The sequence below is a fragment of the Grampus griseus genome (assembly GCF_964374135.1).
Source record: "Grampus griseus genome assembly, chromosome: 16".
Taxonomy (NCBI): domain Eukaryota; kingdom Metazoa; phylum Chordata; class Mammalia; order Artiodactyla; family Delphinidae; genus Grampus; species Grampus griseus.
In genome coordinates this window covers 33,034,060-33,057,581 of record NC_139010.1, presented here as the reverse complement: position 1 = coordinate 33,057,581, position 23,522 = coordinate 33,034,060, and the positions used below count along the sequence as shown (strand labels likewise).

Genomic DNA, 23,522 nt, shown 5'->3' with positions numbered 1-23,522 from the left:
TATGGCTGAATAATATTCCATTGTGCATGTGTATGTTTATATATATGTGTGTGTGTGTGTGTGTCTGTGTGTATAGTATATATACACACACACACACACCCCACATCTTTTTTTCTTTTTTAAATTAATTAATTAATTTATTTATTTATTTATTTTTGGCTGCTTTGGGTCTTTGTTGCTGCGCACAGGCTTTCTCTAGTTGTGGAGATCGGGGGCTACTCTTCATTGCGGCGTGCAGGCTTCTCCTTGTGGTGGCTTCTCTTGTTGTGGAGCACAGGCTCTAGGCATGTGGGCTTCAGTAGTTGTGGCTCGTGGGCTCAACAGTTGTGGCTTGTGGGCTCTAGAGCACAGGCTCAGTAGTTGTAGCGCACGGCCTTAGTTGCTCCGGGATCTTCCTAGACCAGCACTCGAACCTGTGTCCCCTGCATTGGCAGGCAGATTCTTAACCACTGCGCCACCAGGGAAGTCCCCACATCTTTTCTATTCATCTGTTGATGGACACGTAGGTTGCTTCCACATCTTGGCTATTGTAAATAATGCTGCTATAAACATTAAGGTGCATATATCTTTTTGCATTAGTGTTTTTGTTTTCTTTGGATATATACCCAGGAGTAGAATTGCTGGATCATATGGTAGCTCTGTTTTCTTTCTTTTTTTCTTCCTTTCTTTCTTTCTTTCTTTCTTTTTTTTGAGGAACCTCCATACAGTTTTCCCTAGTGGCTGTACCAATTTACATTCCCACCAACAGTGTAGGAGGGCTCCCTTTTCTCCACACCCTCTCCAGCATTTCTTATTTGTAGACTTTTTAATGATGACCTTTCTCACTGGTGTGAGGTGGTACCTCATTGTAGTTTTGATTTGCACTTTTCTAATAATCAGAAATGTTAATCATCTTCTCAAGTGCCTGTTGGACATCTGTATGTCTTCTTTGGAAAAATGTCTATTCAGGTCTTCTGCCCATTTTTAAATCAGGTTGTTTGTTTTTTGGATATTGAGTTATAAGAGCTCTTTATATAGTTTGGATATTAACCTCTTATCAAGCATATCATTTGCAAATATCTTCTCCCATTCAGTAGCTTGTCGTTTCGTTTTGTTGATGGCTTCCTTTGATGTGCAAAAACTTTTGAATTTAATTAGGTTCCATTTGTTTATTTTTGCTTTTGTTTCCCTTGCCTGAGGAGACAGATCCAAAAATATATTGTTAAGACTTATGTCAGAGAGTGTACTGTCTATGTTTTCTTCTAGGATTTTTATGGTTTTCAGTCTTACATTTAGGTCTTTAGTTCATTTTGAGTTTATTTTTGTATATGATGTGAGAAAATGTTCTGATTTCATTCTTTTACATGTAGCTGTGTTATGCAATCCCTATCAAAATACCTATGATGTTTTTCACACAACTAGAACAAATAATCCTAAAATTTGTATGGAACCACAAAAGACCCCAAATAACAAAGGCAATCTTGAGAAAAAAGAACAAAGCTAGAGGTGTCATGCTCCCTGACTTCGGACTATACTACAAAGCTATAGTAATCAAAACAGTATGGTTATGGCACGAAAATAGACACATAGATCAGTGGAACAGAATAGAGAGCTCAGAAATAAACCCACACACGTATGATCAATTAATCTATGACAAAGGAGGCAAAAATATACAATGTGGAAAAGACAGCCTCTTCAATAAGTGGTGTTGAGTCAGTTTTACCTTTTTTCATGAATAAATTATTTGTGTTCCAGGATGACATATGTGATAAAAGTTTGTGTTTAATGAGGGCAAAAGAAGCAAATATTCCATGTGGTTATTATGCCATTTAAGTTAGGGGAGTTTCTCACCAAAGTTTAGAAATGTTTGCACTTAAACAGCATTTAAGAGGTGGATGCACACTCCACTTCTGCATCAGAGTTTTAGGTCATCAAACTGACCTTTCTTCTGCCTGTGGCATAGCCATCATACATGGCAGTGCAGGGGCAAGCAAAGGGCACCATTGGCCAGCTGCTTTCCACTAGTTCTGCTGCCTCATGGTGTTATGTGGGATAAGGTGCCCTTAAGCTTATTCCTGAAACTGGTCAGTGTGGCTTACATATACTGTTCATCGGAAACATGGTTTTCCACTTGATGTTTTACATTTAGAGATTCCTCAGGGGTAAATCTAACTGAAAGTGATATTTTCAAAGGCAGGTTTCTTCAGAGATTAGTCAGCAGAGGTTTAGAGTTGAAGGTTGCTACATGGAAGTGAGATCAACTCTGGGCCTTTGACACGTATTGGACTTAGGTAATCAGTGGGGCTGGGTCGGGGGACATTAGGACAATTCATGCGTAAGGGAGAACGGGACAGTCTTTGCGTAAGGGAGGCTTTAATTTGAGTTTATGATAGCAGATTAGGGCTATGTAGTTCTCGTAGGTTCAGTTCTCTAAGTAATTATGTCATTGCCAAGGTCTGCCAATTATATCTGAAGGGGGCAGATTGATGCTGCTGTTTTAACTCATTGTTGAAGTGCTGTTTCTTTTCACTAACTGGGTAAAATTTATTACAAAAGGGAAATCTTTGGTCTAGTTCAGCATTGCCAGGCCCTTGCATTTTGTCTTTTTATAAAAGGATGCCAATGATTAGTATCTTCTCTGGAGCATTATGGTAACACTAAATAATTAGAAGTTGAAAATATCCAGCCATTGGGGAATGAGTGGTTAAATAATTTACGGTATATCCTCATTGTGGGATATTAGTCAAGTGCTAAAAATGAGGTCTGCCTATATGTTGAGATGTAAAAAGAGAACCATAGTATATTGTGAAAAGCAAGATGCAAATAACATGTATATGGTGAGCTATTTTTTTTTTTCAGAAGAAAATCATGTGTATGTACATAGAAGGTGCTTAGGTAATATTTTATTAAACCCTTATTGTGTGCTAGCACTATGCTCGATACCCAGCATACCCGTGTGATCTCTTGTAGTTCTGACAGCAATGCTCTGAGGTAGGTAATTATTTAACCTGCTTTAAAGATGAGGAAACAGCAGCCTAGAGAGTGTAGGAAGCCTACCCCAGGGTGCATAGTGGGTTAGAGGCAAAACAGGACTCCAGCCCTGAAGCCTGCACTCCCAGCCACCGTGTTTTGTGCACTTCTTGTTAACATTTATCTGCTGAAAGAGCGTACGGTGGCCTAGTAGTTAGTAGGGATGTCATATGAGACTCATAAGATAGATACTCAACTAGGTGCCTTCCAGATCCTTCACTCACTCTGCATTTATGTCCAGGCTGCAGAAGCCTCCTGCATACGTTTCTGAAAGTGCCGCTTCTCCGGACCCGACATTGTCCCCTCCATCCCACCCACTCCCCCACCCCCGCCCCATGCCTCTTCGCCCCATGATGCTGTTATTCATTTTGGAATTCAGAGGGCAGTTAGGCTGCTTTGTTTTCTGGCTTCTTGCAAGCTCTAGGAATCTGCACGAGTACTTGAAACTTCATCTTTCTCTTAAAGCACATTTAGAACATAATGGCTGTCGTTGTAAATGCTGCGGTAACCTAGGTCTACAGTTCACATTAAACATTAGCTCACATTGCCTCCAGGCTTGAAACCAGTGTACCCAGAAGAAATTTACAAAAGGACAGTGATGTTGAAATATTTTAAGTGCAAACAGCAGGATTCCTGTGTGTTGACAGGGACAAGGCTATGTTGTCTAAAGTCCCTGTTTGATTCCTCATTTTCCATCCCTTCCCAGTGGCCTCTTCCTCTTTGGACCTTCTGCAGTCTTGTGACTGAGCATTCTAGCCCCCTCTTTGTAAAATGCCTCTGATTAAATGTGTATATGTAAAATCTCTTACTTTATCCCAGAAGACATCGCTTTAATATGGTTTTAATTCCCTGGAGGGATAGTACTGCCACTGTTGACCAGTTGGAAAACTCAAGATTTGGAAAAAAAAAATTTTAAATGCTCCTAAGTACAGAGGGGATTTGGTTGCCAGAACTGTTCATTGGGGCAATTGTGTCCTCCCTTTTGCTTCCCACAGTCCGGTGCTTGATGCACAAGGTTTTGGTTGATTACTTTGTATTGCATTCTAGTGGGAACCAGTTTCTCCACCCATTCTCACTCTCTGTGATCTCAATTCCCTATTGTTCCTTGGGCCTGAGGATGCAGCTAGATCTGAGAGTGGGAGGGAGTGAAGTGAAAGATGCTGTCATTTAGTGTAGGAATTGGTTCAGGATATAATCCTGTCCACTTCTTTTCTTGGTCAAAGCAAAAATAATGCAGGAGTCACGTGAGCAGGATGTTTCTCAAGTGTATAGGACCAATTTATCATAAGAAGCTTTGGGAAACTGGACTCTGATGATTTCCCCATAATGAATCTGCCTCTCAGGAATCCTTTTCCAAAAATCATTGTTCTCTGTAGCCCGTGCGGATACTTTTTTAACATCTTGCTTGTCAATGTGATTGCCAGCGTCTTAGAGAAGTTGACAGTTTCTGTGATTTCTATGAGCAGAAAAATGTGGGCTCAAAAGCTTTTCCTCTAAATGAATCTGTTGTGTAACATCCAAGCTGACTCAGAATATAGGTGCATACTCTTGCTCTGAGAAGGTAGAAGAAGGGGAAGAGCCCAATTCAGACAAGGTGTGGGCGAGGAGGCAGGGCACCCAAGAGCAAAGGCGTCCTGTGCTGTAATCTCAGCCTAAACCATATCTCTGGGCAGGAGTTTTTTGCTTCCTATTTATTTGTATCCCTGAGTAACCACAGACCCCCGCCTCCAACGTGGGATGTTAACCTTGGTGCACTGAGGAGGTGAGCTGCAGAGCTAAAGCAGAGTCCCAGAGGAGCTTCACTTATGCAGAATCTGTACAACCTTCTTTGCCATACATTGGCCACATGCTTAGGACTTGGGAGATGAGAGCTAAGGGCTGAAATTCCTCAAGGTGAGAAGACACACACACACACACACACACACCCCGGAAGTGGACTCCTCCAATTTTCTCACATGATTATTCAGGCACTTTCACTTTTCCATATATAGGAGTCACTCAGGAGCAAGCTCTGGCCAGTTGGAGGGAGTGACACATCCTTCTCCAGTCCCTCCCTTCTCATCCCTCCGCACCTTTACTCTCACGTGCGCTTGCAGGCACTTAGGCAGAAGTGAGCCCTGTGGCTCTGCGGAGACGAGCCTGTTGGGTTTAAAGAAGGAAACAAACAAACAGAACCCTCAGGCCAAGTCCCAGCATTAAAATTGTTACCTTGAAGAAGCCGAGTGGACAGTTTGAAGAGATGAATGGACCGGTGGATGGCTTGTGTGACCATTCTCTAAGCGAGGAAGGGGCCTTCATGTTCACCTCGGAATCTGTAGGAGAGGGGCACCCGGGTGAGTAGGTGGTCCTGGTTGGATGGTGACCTGTACCGGGGTGTCGCTGTTACTGAAGGCCTGGAAAACGGTGTGGGTCAGTAACTGTAAGGGATCTTGGCAAGAACAATATGCAGTATTTTTTTATTCTGTTAATTTGCAGTCTTGTAAAACAGTCACTTGTTATGCAAATAATAGATTGTAAGTTAACGAAGCCGAGGATCTGTGCCGCAGCCCACCACCAGCATCTCCTCACAGCGGGACTGCGACGGAGAACACACGACTGGTTGGATAAACATGTGTGTAAAATGTATCATCAGGTATTAACTCTATATAGAGAGGTTTTTTTTTTGAGTAAAGCTTTATTATCAATGAGCAGCTTAAGTCAACAGAGAATGTTCCCGCAAGCAAGACCACGGGTCACTAAGTTTTGCATGTAAAGCATGTGCGGTTTAGAAGTGAACGGCGGTGCGTTCTAAACAGGGGCTGAGACGGATCTCTGGAAGAAAATTCCAGCATTTTATTGGGTCTCTGAAAGGTAGGAGGACTGTGATGTGGGGAAACGAGAGAGGCTTCCGTGAAGACCACAGTGGGAGCCTCAACTTTCTGGGACAGTGGTTCCCAGGCTTCAGGGCGCATCAGCGTCACCCCACGGGCTTGTTAGAACACAACGTACTGGGCTCCACCCCCAGAGTTTCTGATTTAGTAGATCTTGGGTGAGGCTCAAGAATTTGCATTCTTAAGAAGTTCCCAGGCGATGCTGCTGCTGCTGATGAGGGAGCCGCACTTTCAGAACCACTGGTCTAGGAGAACCTTGGGGGCCAGACACACTGATTTATGTATTTAAGCACCTCTTCACAATTCGCTGGAGTATTTGAAGTTCTTGGTCACTAATCATCACCAAGTCTAACTTTTTTTCATCTTCCTCATCCTTGTTCTTTCTCAAAGAGCTTTAACTTTCATACCTCGTAGCCCAGCTTTAGATACCTCAGCGCGCTGCTCCTTCCATATGCTTCAGCCGCTGGTTCTCAGCTGGGGAGGGTGTGCCCTTTTCCCGCAAGGGCATTTTGTGGTGGCTGTCACAGCTATCGGGGGGTGGGGTGGGCGTGGGGTGAGACTGGCATTTAGTGGAGAGAGGCCAGGTGTGCTTCTAAACACCCTGCATGCACAAGACCATCCCCCACAAAGAAGAAATTTTCCAGCCCCAAAGGTCAGTATTGCCATTGAGAAATCTTGGCTTAAACTGAGTTTTGTATGTGACTTAGCTCAATTCAATGTAAATAGCATCTTTAATTCTGCATGACTTTATGAAGTATCTAGGTTTACTGTACTCATAATCTCAGATCCATTGCTATGTCTGACATATTCTGGACAGCTCCATGACGTATGTATGAAAGCCATATACAGGTTAGGAGATGGCCATAGATAGGATTTGCTCCATGCGGCGGAAGTGGGTGCTTTGTCACGCAGTGGCCAGTGGTCCCATTGTACACACAACAATGTGCTCAATGGACAGAGAATGAAAATTCCAGCCAATCAGTTGGCTGTTCTGTCTACTTAATGGCAGCCCTTCAATTTGTCTGATTCTCCTTGCGCTTGCCACTATAAATTAGCCATTCATGTTAAGACAGTTTCCTTGGTGGCTTTCTGCTTGTCATTCCAGTGCTGAATTCCTCTCCATCAGAAAGATAAAATTAATGCTTCTTTTTCAACTTCCAAGAAAACCAACTATTGGCTGTCTTAAGACTACTAAGTGATATTGATAGAAATTTCGAAAGCCTCAAGAAAGAGTTCAGAAAGGACCTCCTAAGGCATTATCTTAGTCTGTGAAGCTGTCTTAATACCCTTGCTCAACTCCAGCTTTATCCCTAATATCCCTTATCCTATTTCCCTGTGTGCACTGGAAACATGTGACCTGTGTCGTCTAAACGAGCAGAGTCATCCGTGGTCGTTGTGTGAGTGGCTCCTAGGAGGCCTGATGGCTGGGTCTAAAGTGGACATTTGGGCAGCAGGAGGCCATGATTGGTAGGGGGTTGCAGAGGCATGGACTCAGGCAAACCTAGATTTATGACCAGGATCTGCAGGAAGATAGAAAAACTCAAATATATGTTTAGTAGCAGTTTCTGAAGGAAAGATTAGAGAATTCACCTTCAGATTAACTAACATTTTAACTACAGAGCTTAATAGGCACTTTCAAAAGCAGAAATGCTTGATTCTGGACCTGCGTTCTTAATTTAAAAACTTAAAAAACGACAGGAGGGACACAAGGAGATTTTGGAGGTGACGGATGTTTATTAAACCCTGATGGTGGTGATGGTAATACAAGTATGTACATGTGACCAAGCTTAGCAAATTACATACATTAATTATATGCAGATTTTTATATACCAATTATACCCAAATAAAGCTGGAAAAAAACTTATTAATTTACTAAGAGCAGACTCTATGGGTATTTTTGAACACTAAACGAGATGTAATATGTGTAAATAGATGTCACTTTTTTTTCTGAATTTGTGAACATAACGCCAAAGCAAGAGTGGATTTTTCCACAGTGTCTACATACTCGACCATGGGGAGTCTTTTTTAAAAAATTTATTGATTTACTTGTTTTATTTTTGGCTGTGTTGGGTGTTTGTTGCTACATGCAGGCTTTCTCTAGTTGCGGCGAGCGGGGGCTACTCTTCGTTGCGTTGCGCGGGCTTCTCATTGTTGTGGCTTCTCTTGTTGCAGAGCACGGGCTCTAGGCACATGGTCTTCAGTCGTTGTGGCTCGCGGGGTCTAGAGCGCAGGCTCAGTGGTTGTGACGCACGGGCTTAGTTGCTCCGCGGCATGTGGGATCTTCCCGGGCCAGGGCTCGAACCCGTGTCCCCTGCATTGGCAGGCGGATTCTTAACCACTGCGCCACCAGGGAAGCCCCAGGCCATGGGGAGTCTTTAAGGCAAATCGTAGAATAAGATGAAATGCCAGTTCATGTTGGACTCTTTGTCAATCCCACCTTGATTGAGGAGGTCAAACCCAGCTGTTAGGATATCTGGCTTTCAGGAGGCTGAGTGACGGCGGGAAGGATCTGAGAGCTGCTTGTGGAAGTATTCTGCAAAACAGCAGTGGCAGTAATGTGCAGAGGTTCTCTTACGCGATTCTTACAGGTGTAGTCCCAGAACCGGGTGTGGTATTTTCTACACAGCGCACTGCATCTTGCGGGACCAGCGGTACCATGTGTCTGTCCCATCCTAGTCCGCCTCTTGGCACCTAATCTTACTGATGTCATCAGTTATATTTTAACTTCTGTTTCTAGGACTTTTCTAGATGTTAGAATTAAAGGGAATATGCTGAGGGATGAGATACTTTTTAGTTAGAAGAATATGCGTGTGTGTGTGTGTGTGTGTGAATTGCTTTAGGCTCTTGTAAGTGGTTTTGGAATATATGTCTCTTTTTAGGGAATTTTATGACTTTATATAATATACATCATCCAATATTAAGGCAGAAATGGGAAGAAATTAAAATTCCAAAAAATTTATAATTTCTTATATTTAAAAAGTGTCCTCTTAGGTAGATTCGATATGTAAACTGACGAAGTATCTAATTATTTTAACATTTCAGTTTGCTAGGCTTAATATTCCTGTGATTCTTACACATGTTCATTCTCTTCCAGATAAGATCTGTGACCAGATCAGCGATGCAGTGCTGGATGCGCACCTCAAGCAGGACCCCAGTGCCAAGGTGGCCTGCGGTAAGAAACGCCTAATCCCTCCTGCTGGAGACCTGAGTGGGCTGAGCTTGAAACCTTTGCCTGTGTTGAAGTCTTCAGCACAGCAGAGAGCCAGGGGCTTCAGAACCTGGAGGGCTCCAGGGGTGGTAGGTCTAGCCCCCTCACTTTACTGAGGAGATCTTGGGTGCAGCTTAATCAGGGCCTTGGCCAAGGTCATGGGGTAGGGGTCCCGGCGTGGAGATCAGAGCCCCGATCTCCTCACGGTCAGCACCCTGTCCTTTTTGCTGTACAGACCCGCCCTTCCCTCTCCAGGGCCACCCTAGCCCCCAGAATGAGCACTGTAGGGACCCGTGCCCCTCTGAGGGTGAACTTCACCCTGACATCTTTACAAATAACCTGCCTTGATTCTCTGCTCAGGACCCCACGCCTAAAGCCTGCAGTGGAGTTTTAGCAATACGGGGGCGGGAGAGGCCTCACGTATGTTGGCTGCATTCTGCATTCTCTATGACCGCATACAGCCAGCGTCTCATTCTAATCCCCAAAGCAGTCTTATGATTATCTTCACCCAACAGCTGAGGCTGAATAAGTAGTTCAGGGTCAGGCAAGTGTGCGACAGTAAGTGCGAGGTATGAAAACTCGGGTGTGACCAATTCTCTGCGAGCCGCAGTTCTCCGGGTGGCCTGTGAAGATGGTCAGCACTTGTGCCGGGATTTACTCTCCTTATTAGCGTCATGAGTTTTCCTTCTGGAGTCCATTCCTTGCGCGGCTCCTTGCGTGTCTCTGTCTCAGCACTGTGAGAGGTCCAGGTGTGGAGCCCCCTTCGCCAGCACATGGCCACTAACATGTCTCCTTCCCTTCAGAGACGGTGTGTAAGACGGGCATGGTGCTGCTGTGCGGGGAGATCACCTCCATGGCCATGGTGGACTACCAGCGGGTGGTACGGGACACCATCAAGCACATCGGCTACGACGACTCGGCCAAGGGTGAGGCCAGGGCCCCAGGGCTGAGTCCCACCTGAGGCTCTCCATCTCCTGGAAGAGCAGATACCTCCCAGGGGAAGAAGGCTCCTAGGCCTGCCTGCCAGGGTCCAGGGCTCCCAGCCTCTGGCACAACAGTGTGGCAGCCCAGGGGGATCAGCCTCTGTCCAGCCATGGCTGCCTTTGGTCTTGTTTATGGTCCTGCCATCTTGGAAGAGGAGGAAGCTCCCAGTACAAGGAGCTGCCCTCTGCTGGGGCCGTGTTCTCTGCCGGGCTCTGGGGCTGGTCTCTGTGTGCGTCTTCCTACCTAACTGTTCAAGGAGCTCTGCTCTGCTCCTCATGCAGATGAGGAAGTTGAAGCTTCCATATGTCGGTAACTTGTGTAAGGTGACATGATCAGTAAGTGGCTGCCCCCCGCCCCCCGGTTGGGACTCCTGCACTTTCTACTAGGTTATGCTGCTTCCCCACATAGACAAAGAAGAAGGTGACTCAGTCCAGAACGGGTGCCGAAAGCAGGCAGAGGAGACAGGCTGGCCCAGGGTAGCTCCAGTGCCAGGCAGTGTGGGAGCCTACGACCCAGCGAAGGGGCCCAGGCCCTGGCGGGAGCTGAGGAAGAGCTCTGTGATGGGGTGGGGGTGAGAGCTGGAGAGAACTGAGGGCCCTGAAGCAGACTCCCACACCGGGGACCGGGCAGGCTGGGAAGGGGCCCAGCCTGGAGGGCGTGAAAAGTCAGGGTGCAAGGGCCAGATACTAGGGCCAGTGTACACTACGTTGTACTTATGGGTTGTTTGGGCTGATGTGTGGCATCTTTGTGGGTCAGGACAGGCTGGGGTGACGTGCACGCATCTCCATAAGTGAGAGAGGCGCTCTCTGCGTGAGGGCGCGGACACACAGAAGCTCAGTGCAGCCACCTTCTGGCTCGCTCAGAGGACTCGCTTGAGCGCACGAAAGTTTTGGGGGTATATCAAGAATCGCTGGGAGGAAACCAGTGAGTACAGGTCGGTTCTCCCAGCCAGCATGTGGGGTGTCCGCGGAGGAGACGCGTCGTCCCAGAGCAGCAGCCTCCTGACACGTTACCACGCAGAGCCTTCGCCCTGTTCTACCAGGAAGAGCCGACTTGTTTATGTACACTTAGACCTTGTTCAAGAGCGAACCTTGCTCTGCGTTAGGCAGCAGGAACGTTTCCCAGAGGTACAACGTCCCCCGGAAAGGGAGGAGTGGGAGCGCGCCCACCTGTGCCTGTCAGTGCGCCTGCACCAAGCGGCCAGCAGGCTGCGGGCTGGCCTGCAGCCACAAGGCCCTAGGCTAGTGGCTCCCCCTGCCCCTTCCAAGCCCTCCTCCTCTCCCCTTAGTCCCCTGAACTCTGTTCTCCTGAGTCACTTGGAGCCTTTAATTTTCAGCGCTAAGAAGATTTATTATTTAGACCCGGAGTGAGGAGGTGAGTCCTCGGCAGCTAAAGATTGTTCCCTAAAGGTTGTTCCTTGGTTTGTGCATTCAGAAGTGTGCACTGCGAACAGGGGCTGCAGAGGACAGAGGTGGCCTGATGGCTCCTGAGCGGGGGCACTGCCTGGCATTAGTGATACAGTACAGGGTGCCCGGCGGCCAGTCGGAGGCAGAGTGTGCAGTGAAGAGCTGCGGGGGGGACTGTCCAAGGACGTTTTCAGAGAGCTAGATGGACTTGTGGAGGGGGATGGGAGGCAGAGGAGGAGCATTCTAGGCAGAGAGCCCTAGTGGAGGTGGCAGAGGAGGTTGTGTTTAAGGCTAAGCCCGAGATCCCGTGGGCTGAGAGCTCTCAGCCCGGAAGGCCTGGCTGGAGCTGAGCGGTTTCCGGTTTACTTCCTTTGGCGGCAGGTCCCCACTTGAAGCATGAGCATAAACGATAGATCGAACCTAGGCTTTTTTGTTTTAATAAGCCCATTCTGGCCACATGGGTAGGAGGACAGACTGGAAAGAGGGTGACAGTCATCTCGTCACTGATACGTGTCCCTGTGGTGAGGCCTCTGTGCGTTTTACCTCCTCATTTGTGTCCGTCCTGTAGCTGAGCCCAGTGAGGACCAGTGTCGGAGAGGTTGTGCTGTCTGCCCGGCGGCTCCCTCTCAGGGCTCCTTGGCCTGGGCTGCTGCTACCCAGGACTCCACGTCCCAGGCCCCAGCCCGCTGTGCCCACCTGCGGGGGACTGGCCTCCATCTCTGTGCTTGAGCTTTGGGGATGGCCTGAAGGGGCCTCGGCCTCCAGAGGTGTGGTTTTTCCATTTTGCTCCAGGCCGCGGGCCCGTCTCGGGCTCAGGGGACTCTGGCTCCGGGAGTGTCTCTGGATGGTTCACATGCACCGTATTGTTCAGTATATTTGATGCTTGGGTTTGGCATGTGCCTGGGCTTTTGAAAGGGCCCTTGATGTTCATTCAGTGCAGTGATTTTCCACCTGGGTCCTGGGAGGTGCCTCTGGGAGAGGCAAAGGGGGCAGGGCCGTGAGTCACCCACCTGCCCTTCAGCCAGGGCAGCTGTAGCTGCTATTTGATCTTCATACTGCTGCTCTGTGTAGGATATATATTTTTAATCGAGGTGTAATTTAATACTCTGTGGAGGATTTTTTTTGGCTGAAGAGTTGCACGTGATAGGATGGGAAGGATACTGATGTTCCCCGTCCTGGGCCTCAGCTCTGGGCCCAGACGGATGGTAGAGAGACCACCCACGCCGCTAAATGCCCTGTCGTGTGCCGAGCAGTCCCCCAGGAGCTCCAGCCTCCCTCTGCTCAGGCCTGCTCTCCTTGTGCCTAGGCTTTGACTTCAAGACCTGCAACGTGCTGGTGGCTTTGGAGCAGCAGTCCCCGGATATTGCCCAGTGTGTCCATCTGGACAGAAACGAAGAGGATGTCGGTGCCGGAGATCAGGTCACTAAACGCTGAGCGTTGGCCCTGCGTCAGGACGGTAGTGCAGTGTGCTCTGTGTGAGGGGCTAGCCGGGGAAGTTCATATGTAATGGACTGAATGCACTATGGGGTAGACCCCCGTCCCCATGCCTGGAGTGAGTCACCCCTTCTTCAGGGTAGCGACTTGAGGGCAGGGAGGGTTGGGGACACCCGGTGTGGGCTTGTCTCCCCTTCTAGAGTGTTGAGTTCGGGGACCACGTCTTCCCCTCCACAAGTGCCCAGTGCTAAAGTTACATACCCGCGAGGATGGAGGGCCAGTGGGGCTTTAGATTTGAGGAGGGTTGTTGCCTGTGGTCTGAAGCAGGTGTCTGCTGCAGGGCCTGATGTTCGGCTACGCCACAGACGAGACGGAGGAGTGCATGCCCCTCACCATCATCCTGGCGCACAGACTCAACGCCCGCATGGCGGAACTGCGGCGCTCGGGGCAGCTCCCCTGGCTGCGGCCTGACTCCAAGACGCAGGTGAGCCCCTGCCCTCCGCCCCCTGTGGGGCTCCAGACGTGTGCCTCAAACACCACCCCCCTTCCTCTTGATTCTGATCGTTGTTAGATCCAAATGTTCCGTCTGGGCATTCAAAGAATTGTTGATTCTGAAAAGAACTATTTGTTTCAAAAATCTTCAGCTCCAGATCTTTTCTCCCCTGCCCCCAACACTTTATTATGAAAAATTTCAGAAGACACAGAAAAATGAAAAGAGCAGTTCTAGGTTTTTAGTGCGGGGGCTTTCTTAGCATAAGTTGACTCTAGTAATATGATTCCCCAATTCCTGCCACAAACCTCCTCTGTAACAGGTTTCAGACTTTCGGTCGCTGCCTATCAGGTCTCCACGTCTTGAGCAAACCTTGAACACGCCGTGAACAAGTACTGTCTGCAGCTCGCTGTGGCCCTTTCGCTTTGTTTCTCATAAAAAGGCTTTGCCGATTCTGACTGTCTGTGGCAAAGCCGCCCTGACCCCTGTGCTCCCTGCAGTGAAGAAATCCGCACCGACGTCTGTATTGTTTGAAGGCCGGTGGTGATGCATGTGTTGGCACACGCAGAGGCCTCCTGTCCGCCTCCTCTCCCTGCACCCTGACGGCCCCGATGGCCCCTCTCCTCAAGGCTTCCTTCCCCAGCTCCTCTTCCACACTCCAGTGGGGTCTTGGCACTTCCTCTTCCACGCTCTTTCCTCCTGCCCACGCTTGTGAATCCAGCCTTCACCTCTGCACGCTCCGCTTCCAGATCTTCCCCCTGCAGGTCTAACTGAATCACCAGCCCCATTTCTCATTCACCCAGCAAACACCCGGGCCCTGGGAGCTCTCCTCAGCTGAAGGAGTGCGATGGAGCCCACCTTTTCCCGGCCCTGTCTGTCTCCACTCTACCTGGGCTCCCGTTTTCCCTCTAGTGCATCCCGTCCGCTCCAGCCCCTTTTCCCAGGCCAGGCCCAGGAACAGTGCTGTGTCCTCCCAAAGGTTCTCCCTGCCTGGAAACTTCAGTTAATTCCCTTTGGGCTTCACTTTTAATTTCCTTGTATCTGCTCAGAATTGTCTACAACTTTCTGCCTCCTTCCTACTCGTTATTCTGGTATTTAACGCCTTGTATGGTCTTCCAGCTTTACCTTCTTCTGTCCCCACCCCCAGTCTTTGCTTAAACCATATCCTTTCACTCATGCTCCCCTTTTTTCTCGGTCCTTTGCACCTGCGCTCCCACACTTTGCCTTCCTTGGAAGCTTTCTCCGGCCCCCACCTGTCCGTCAGTGGCCAGCGTGGTTCCCACCTCCTCGTGGTCTTCTCTGGCCGCCCTCAGGTGGGACCTCCTCTTGACCCTGCACTTGGAATTTGGCTCACGTGGTTTTATAGCTCAGCGTGGTGCACGCGACTCTGTCCCGTTCCTCCAGCTTCACAGAGGCGCATCCTTCTCACCGCAAGTGTAAGGCCACACAAGGCAGAAGTTGCATATCGACTGTACCTGGGGCAAGGGAGTACCTCTGTGGCCTAAAAGAAACCCACCCTTTGACTTCTGGTGTTATCCACATGACCCCCAAGGTGAGAAGTGGAACCATGAGCATCCCTCAGGTGTTCTTTGAGGTTGTGGGCAGGAGAGCTAAAACATGTAGATTGTGATGGTACCGAAAGAAAAGAGCCCTCCTCGTCCTGTGGCAGAGCTGTGCTGTGATGGGAAGCAGGTTGGAGATTCACAGAAAAGGAAATCCTAGAACAGGGATGGGAGGAAGTAAGTGGGGTGACTCGGGTTTCCTTCTCCCCGCCTGAGGGTAAGGACTGGAGGGTCCACCTACTGGACCCGCTGAAATAGGAAAGACCTCCTGTATTTGCTTAGTAATAGAACGTTTCTGAGTTCAGGAGGCAGTGAGGGAGGGAGGGGAGGATGGGCTCTTCCAGGCTTTCCCTTCTTGCAAGGAGACACTGAATTCTCTTACAAATGCTACTTTGGATACCAGTCGGCCTCACTCCCCTGCCGCAGCCAGCGGGCATCAGAGAGGGTGCGGGGGTCTGCTGACGGAGCCTCTCCCTGAGGCCCTGGGCCGGCCTCCACGCGGCTGCTGCACTGGGACGGGCACCCTGCCAGGAACAATGTCTGGGCCTTCTCCTCTATACCTTACTGGTAAAGGATTTTCATCATCTACCCAGAGTGTCGACTGTGAACAGGAGGAACCTTTCCACCTGAGCAAATTCTTGCTGCTGATACTGAGAATTGAGTGGCAGCACGGATGGCTGTTTTTGTACCTGGCCAGAGTTGTGTTTTCCACGGTGTACTTTTCCCCACATCTTACTGACGTGATGAGATAAGAGCGATGCTTGGGGCCCTTTGCTCTGCCACAGCTCTGCTTGGGGTTTGTGGCAGGGCAGGGGAGTCGGTAGCAGTGGAGATGGGCCTCAGCAGCTGCGCAGGATAGGAGCCTTCTCCTGAGGCCAGGTGCAGCAGGTCTGGTCCCAGAGCCGCCACAGGGCCTCCCCTCTGGAGCCCGCCAAGCCCCCAACTCCAGCTCCCTCTCACAGGGCCCTGTGTGCACGCAGCCCAGAGCACTCTCAGAGCACAGGCGGTATGCGTCTGCCCATCTCACTAGGATCAGGCATCGTGGGGTCAGGGCTCTTTCCCTTCCTTCTTCTGGATCCCACCCTTTGGCTCTTTGGACCAGGCAGGACATAGAGTAGAGTTTGATACACATCCCATGTTTGATGGATATCTGAGGGGCCTTTGGGCAGGCCGGGACCTCGCCTCAGGCATAGCCCCAGGGGCCACTGTTTGCTGCCCTGTGGTCCTGTCAAGGCCCTTGGGGTGGGGAGCAGTCATGTGCCTGCCGGCCAGTGTCCCTGCCAGACCATGCAGCATAGCTGCACTCCTGCAGGCGCACAGCCCCTCTGGGCACTGCCCTTGTGGGTCCATGCTGCCTCGGGTAGTGACGGGGCCTGTGGCTCCAGCCTTGAGGGTCTCGGGTGACGACCTTGTGCTGGGCAGAGCTGCAGGCACCGGGCCGCACGGCGCACGGTCACAGCCCACCTCTGCTGGCTGTGCGATCTTGAGCTCTAGTGTTTATGTTCTGGAAGCTCAGCTTTCTTGTCTTTAAAGTGGGGCTGGTGACAGCTTCTCACAGCTTGTGGCATGGCTTGTCGCGTACGGTACACACTCGGTCTGGCTGAGTGTGTTTTGCTGGCTTCTCTTTTCTTTTCCCAGCCTCATCTGCCATCCTCACCATCCCTTTCCCTCTCGCTCTGTAAGCCCAGGGTGCCCAGGCTGCTCTCCTTCGTCACCGGACAGATCAGGCTGTGATGTCGGACTCTCGCGCCCTCCTGATGTGTCGGTAGAGGACAGAGTGCGGAGGCATTTTCTCTGCTGCTCTGGGCGGGACACAGCGTTGGGGGCAGGCAGAGCAGTGTTGGCTCCTGGGCTTTTCACCGACTGGCGTGTGACTTCAGGGAAGTTGTTTCACTTCTCAGAGCCTGGTCTTCCTCATTTGTAAAGTGGAGACAGTAATGCCGATCTTGCTGGGATGGTTTAAATATTCATCGATAATACATAGAGTGGGCACAGAACTGACCCACGCTGGAGGGAGTGAACCCCGCTCTGTCCCTGTGGCCTGCCCTGCGCGGGAGCTGCAGGCAGGATCCTTCCCTCCACGCGCTCTGCTTTTCCTTGCTTTTGTGCAGACACACAGAGGCTGGTGACCCAGAGCTTGCTGCTCCCTCCACTTCAGTCCTCCTGGCTCGAGTCCCTGTCACCCTGTCCCTCCAGCAGGCAAGGCCTCTGGCCCCATATGCTTCCAGAGCTCCTCCACCGAGGGGGCCGGGGCAGTGGGCGTGTGGCCTGTGGACTCCTGTGTTCCTTGGTGGGAGCCGGGGTGTCTTGGGCCTGGGCCACGGAGGGTCAAGACAGGGCTTTGACAGAGGGACATTTTCTGGCACCCAGAGCCCTCTGAGGTAGGAGGAGTGGAGTCTAGCGGATCACAGAGCGGAAACTCTGTGACACCCGAGTCTCCAAGTGGCATTGATTGTGGTCACAGGTGGGAATAGCTTGTGCCTCGTGCCCAGTCGTCTCACAGCGCCAGGCAGTTATCCAGTTTAAGAATGTGTCAGATGAACTTGCCTGAAGGCCCTTGGGGGACAGGGGGTCCCTCTGGCTCCTGGGAGCCCTGCCTGCCTCCTGGGCACCTGCGCCTGGCAGCAGTGTGTCCTCAGCTCAGGGCAGGGCCTCACGACGTTTCCTCCCTCCCTGCCGCCCGCCAGGTGACAGTGCAGTACACGCAGGAGCGCGGCGCGGTCATCCCCGTGCGCATCCACACCATCGTCATCTCCGTGCAGCACAACGAAGACGTCACGCTGGAGGACATGCGCAGGGCGCTGAAGGAGCAGGTGATCAGGGCCGTGGTGCCGGCCCAGTACCTGGACAAGGACACCATCTACCACCTGCAGCCCAGCGGGCGGTTTGTCATTGGAGGCCCCCAGGTGCGTCCCCGGCTCTGCGTGAGGCCCTGCCGTTGCTCACCTCCCTGAGGGCAAAGGCCACGGGAGGGTGCTGGCTTTGTGTGGCTCGGCCAGGTGGGTCTGGCCCTGGACGAAACGTGAAGTCAGCTTGTTCTGTGAAGCCTGCTGTGCGCCCTTGAGTACAGGAGGAATGGGGACATGTCCCCAGGAGGCTCCCCCTCAGTGCTGCCTGGCCCTCCCGCTCGAGACGTCTCACACGTGTCCAGCTGCCGCCTGACCCTGCCCGGGGCTAACTCACCATCATGGGCGCTGAGCTTGCCCGGGTGGCGCTTCCTGGGTCTCGGCCACGCGTGACCTGCAGCTCTTGTGGGTACCAAGGTGGGGCTGTGTTTTAGATGGGGACGTGGGGGGGGGCCCTTTCTCCCGTGCAGCCGGCGTGAGCAGTCGGAGAGTGCCCTAGACCCTCCGAGAGGCTGCTGACCACCGCCGGGGCACCTCCCTGTGGACGTGTTGCCGCAAAGCGGAGTCCCTGGGTTGGGTGCTCTAGCCAAAGTAGCGCAGAAACCCAGGGTGAAAGGAAGGCACAGCTCACTGTGTTTTCCTGCAGGACTTCTCAGGGTCTCGGCATGCTGCTGTGAACTGTGGATCTCTAAGCGGGGCAGGGGGGGATGGTATAGTACGCAGACTTCCCCCACATCATTTAACAGAGAAACATAGAGACCCCCCCCCGCCCCCAAACGTCTTTGTTGACAGAGATGCACAGAGCAGACACTTGAGGAAACGGGCAACTTAACGTTTGCCGGGTGGCACCAGCCGGGGCACAGCCCGGGGTGTATTTGCCACAGCGCGGTTTCCTCCTGCACTTGGATTTCTCCGTTATGATTGACTCCTACAAACAAAGGCTTTACGAGCGGGCTGTGACCCCAGCTGGCCCACCTTTTGCCCTTTCTGACGAGGCTCTGACAGGTGACCTGACTTCTGTGACTAGTCAGTGATTGAACTGGGATTAGAGCCCAGGGTTTCTGGCTGACTCCAGCCAAGGGGTCTTTGGAACGTGTGCCCCCAGAAGCTTCGGGGACCACCTCCAAGTTGTGGTCCAGCGGCCACTGCAGTGCTTTGGCTGCCCCCTCCTCCCACATCCTCCCTCTGTGTCTTCCTTTCCCTCCACAGGGGGATGCAGGCGTCACTGGCCGTAAGATCATTGTGGACACCTATGGCGGCTGGGGGGCGCACGGCGGGGGCGCCTTCTCCGGGAAGGACTACACCAAGGTGGACCGCTCGGCTGCGTACGCTGCCCGCTGGGTGGCCAAGTCCCTGGTGAAGGCGGGGCTCTGCCGGAGAGTGCTTGTGCAGGTGGGTCGGAGCCCCCCGGCTCGGACCCCCAGGTCTACCCTGAGTAAGGGCACCCTGGCCTAGGGGAAGGCCCACACTTTGCCGGAGGATGCGACTCTGTGTGTGTCATGTTGGGCTCTGTGGCCGGTGCCCTGCAAACCTGGGAGCGGGAAAACAAGTCTTCAGGCAGCGGGGCACGTACAGAAACTGCCCACCGTGAAGATGGCAGGGATTTCTAGGCAGATGGGGGGCTGGGGGAACGTGTTGGGCAGGGCGTGTGTGGTTTCAGCATCCCCTCCCTGAGGATGTCAGGGTCTCTGCAAGGGGCCCGTCCTTGACCCTGGACTCTTCTCAAGGTGTCCTATGCCATTGGTGTGGCCGAGCCACTGTCCATTTCCATCTTCACCTACGGAACGTCCCAGAAGACAGAGAGAGAGCTGCTGGATGTGGTCAACAAGAACTTCGACCTTCGGCCTGGCGTCATCGTCAGGTAAAAGGACCGCCCCCTCTGTTGGGCAGGACCCTCTTCCCTCACCCGGTGCTCAGCTCACTGGAAAGGGAAGCAGAAGGGAGGATGTTCAGCCTCCCAGAAGCAGGAGGGGCTTCCGGCTCTTGGTCCAGCACAGTGCAAACCCCAAATGCAGGATGTCTGGTTTTCAGGTTGAAGGCGGCTGGGTCGGGTCCCTGCTGGCCCAGCAGACCCTGACCCCAGGGGGGCCACCTTTGAGCAGGTGGGGGATCTTAGGAAAATAATCCCAAGGCCCGTTGGCTGGGAATTTAGTCGGCAAGTCCAGCCCCACCTGCTCTCGTTTCTGATGCCACCCCTGCTGCCTGGAGCTTGGCGGTGTTGATGTCGGTCTGGGCCAAGTGAGTGGAGTGGAGAGTAGGCCAGAGTTCACATCCCTGGTTCCTGCTGCATTTGTGTGATCAGTCAGGCTGTCCCTGAACTCAGCCTGTTTCCTAAGCACCAGTGGCAGTCACCTCGTAAGACGTGGCATCGCGGAGACAGAACACTTAGAGGGAGTTAGTTGTTCTCGGGTGGGTAACACCACCCCCACAGACTGTCGTCGTCTCTTAATTGCTCCTGTGCCCAAATTCAGAGGAAGAAACTCTGCTCCTTTTCCATTAGAAATGACCTTTTTTTCTGCTGAACACACAGGGACTTGGATTTGAAGAAGCCCATCTACCAGAAGACGGCGTGCTATGGCCATTTCGGAAGAAGCGAGTTCCCCTGGGAAGTTCCGAAAAAGCTTGTGTTTTAGTGCTGGTGGGACCAGGCCTGGCCGCACCGTGGAGGCATCTGGGTGGAACAGAGCCATGTTCCTCTTTTCTAGGACCCCAACTCTCAGATCTCCCGGACCCCGGGCTGGGCCTTGCCCACCCACTGCCGCCTCCCTGGCAAAGCCAGGCCCCTCTGATTTAGCAGGAGGAGGGGGCCTCCTGGTGCCAGGCTCAGATCTCCTCGTGAGGACAGTCACGAGGTTCCCCTGCCTCTCCCGCAGGCCAGGACGATGTGAATTTAGTGGAAATCCCACCCGTGTCGGCAGGAAATCCCCTCGCTCACCTTCCGCCACGGCCTGGACGCTGACCAGCCCCTGCCTCCCTGGCGTGTGCCGAGGGCAGCACACGGCACAGATCTCAGGGCTCCGTGTGGGCCTGGGTGTGCCGGGGCTGCCCCTCACGTCTGCGGCCGTGCGGTCAGCGTCCTGAGCCCAGGCCTTCCAGAGGCCCTCCCAGGCTGGGCTTGTGGCAGGGGTGAGAGCGTCTAGTGTGTAAGGGACCGAGCTACTCACTGATCTCATTTCTTCTTCACTGCAACACAGTGAGGTGACCCCCTGTGTTACCTGCATGTATAGATGGGGAAGCCGAAGTAGCTTTCACAAGGCTAGATGTGAGAGCGGGAGCCCATACACCGTGTCTCCCCCCGCCAGCGCCCCCATCTCATGCCAGAGACAGCTCTGAGCGATGACCAAGTGCATTGAGATGAGGCTGTGACCTCTGTCCTGAAGACTTGAGGTCTCTGGGAATTAGGGGGTTAAGCCCTTGGTGAGCCCTGGGCCATGATCTGCAGAGTCAGGACAGACCCAGAGGGGTGTTTCCTTTGCCTCTTTCATTTCAGAAGACAGTTCGGGGTGCGCTGGCTATCCTGGCCCACAGGGCTGGGCTGGAGTTGGGAATTAAGAGGCAGCGGTATAATCCCAGCCCTGACCACTCAGGGACATGCAGGGCTGGGCCTGTGGACCCCTGGGGAAAGGGTCCAAGGCCAGTCCTGTCCCATCGGGCTTCCTAGAGCAGGAGCCGTGTTCCTCCTGCTTGGCCCTTAAACAGGGGGTGGAACCCTGTGTCCTCCACGGCTCGCTCTCTCTCTGGCCCCTCTGTAACCCCTGCAGTCTGACTGCTGTTAGGATCAGTGGGTGAGCCCCTCAGACCCCACTTCCAGAGAGGACAGCCCTAAGGCCTGAATATCAAATGTTAAATGGTGACTCAAAGTGGCAGGGCTTGACTCCTAATGGGAGATAAGTCAGGATGTCAAGAGGCGGTTTCTGCCTTTACCAGGCAGCCTCTGGGGGCAGCTCTACCCCTGAGGTCCTGGGTGCTCCTTTGTGCACCAGGGTCTTGGAAGCTGCACATTCCCCAGCCTTTCCATCTGTGGCTGGTACCCACTCCCCCATCCCCCTTCCTCAGCCTGGGCCTCTGACAGCTGCACCTCTACGTTCTCCCCAGCTCCCCAGACCACAGGCTCAGGTAGGGGCCTCCATGGGCTTCTGGAGAACGCTGGGGACTGGCCTTCTTTCTGGGGCACACGGTGCTGGATCTGGCTGGGAGACACAGCCCAGGAAGCCTCATCTGGGTGGCAGGCGGCCAGCAGCTGGGCTCTAGGCCTGAAGCACGAAGACCCTCGGCTTTCTCTTCCCCTCAGGGAAAAGGCAGCTTGTTCAGGGCAGAGAAAGAAGCCCAGATCTCCATAAAAGCCTAGAGCTGGTGTGTGTGATACGGAAGCTCAGGTCTCTCAGGGCTCCAGCTCACCCAGGAGGTCTTGAGTTCCTTTCGGGAGAGGGAGGCTCAGCCTTGCAGGTGGCTGAGTTCCTCTAACTTGGGCCATATTCGAAGTGAAAATTCAGAATTTTATACTTTCCCCACCCGCTGGAGAAACAAGGTTTTTTTGGGTCAACACTGTTTATATGAAACTAGAGTCTATTTGTTAATAGTTCCTGCTAAACCGGTGAATAAAAACACAAGGAGCAACTACTCTATGCTTAGTTTTTGTCTGCAACCCCCTAGAAACCTCCCCTCCAAGTAACATTACCTGATCCCCGTCCCGCAGCGAAGCAGGTGTCCTGCCTTCAGGGTTTGCCAGCCAGGGTCCCTCCGATCCCGTGCGTGCGGGGTCCAGCCAGCACAGGTTAAGGCGTCTCGTGCCACCTCCTGCGGCATCACTGCATCACCGTATTCATTCTGCAGCACGCCGCCCAGAGGTAGGCATTCCTAGCAAACCCACGTCACACGTGGAGACCCTGAGGCCCGAAGTGGGATGGGAGTGTGGCCGAGGGCACCAGGCTGGCAGGTGGCTTCAGAGTGTGCCCCCTCCATCATCTGGCATTTGTGCCCCTTGTCCTCACCTGGTTCCTTCTGCTGCCCCTCCCTGCGTGTTGTCTGCAGTAAGCCTGGCACGAGGCGGGCGCTCGTGCAGTATTTGTCAGCCGGTTCAGTGACTGAAGTGAGGTGAGTGAATGAAGGGGGTTGGTTGGCAGAGAGACGAGCCAGGCCTTCAGTGGGTGCACGTTTCCCTTCACACGTCTCGTGAGGAGAGTTAACAGACCATCGTTTGGATGAGAGATTGTCCCCGCAGGAGCCCCCGGAGAGGTCGTCCTGGGGCATGGTCAGAGCAGGCGGTGGGGAGGGGGTCAGCTCTTGGGAAACGTCCGGAGGAGGGGGAGACTGCGGAAAGAGGTTTCTGGTGACACCCCGGCGCAAGACAGGCTGACCAGGGCGCCAGGAAGGACAGACCTGGGAGTGCGGCAGAGAGAGGAGACCTGTGCTCTAGAGGCTATTGCCTGGGCTGTGCAATGACTACATTTCCTAGAAAATAATACACATGAGAACACATAAGTAAAAAGATGCACGTGAGCCGTGTTAGGATATGTGCCCGGGAGGGAAGGTGGTAGAAGAACGGCTCTGTAGGATCAAAGGCCGAATAATTAGTGAGAGCAGGAGGGGAAGCCCTTTCTGGGCCATGAAGTTCCCAAGTGTCAAGGTGTCAGGGAAATGAAATAGCAAAGGAGACAGGAAGGGAGCCGCGGGGGGGGGGGGGGGGGGGAGAGATGAGGGAGGGGAAGCCAGG

General features: G+C 52.4%; 1 protein-coding gene across 1 annotated transcript; it reads left to right on the top strand.

Annotated features, from left to right (window-relative positions):
- The first annotated feature begins 5,011 nt into the window (after positions 1-5,011).
- MAT1A (methionine adenosyltransferase 1A) lies at positions 5,012-22,429 on the top strand. Its single transcript, XM_082673150.1, has 9 exons — positions 5,012-5,342; positions 8,974-9,051; positions 9,891-10,013; positions 12,784-12,896; positions 13,252-13,395; positions 17,651-17,869; positions 19,019-19,201; positions 19,537-19,670; positions 20,340-22,429. The coding sequence occupies exons 1-9, from the start codon at positions 5,249-5,251 to the stop codon at positions 20,440-20,442; spliced, it is 1,191 nt and encodes a 396-aa protein (XP_082529276.1). The 5' UTR covers positions 5,012-5,248; the 3' UTR covers positions 20,443-22,429.
- Positions 22,430-23,522: the final 1,093 nt, after the last annotated feature.

Bases quoted from the DNA above. Each gene is read 5' to 3' on its own strand.
- MAT1A (XM_082673150.1), top strand. From the start codon at position 5,249: ATGAATGGACCGGTGGATGGCTTGTGTGACCATTCTCTAAGCGAGGAA. The intron at 5,343-8,973 runs GTGAGTAGGTGG...ATTCTCTTCCAG, and splicing joins TGTAGGAGAGGGGCACCCGG to ATAAGATCTGTGACCAGATC. The intron at 9,052-9,890 runs GTAAGAAACGCC...CCTTCCCTTCAG, and splicing joins CAGTGCCAAGGTGGCCTGCG to AGACGGTGTGTAAGACGGGC.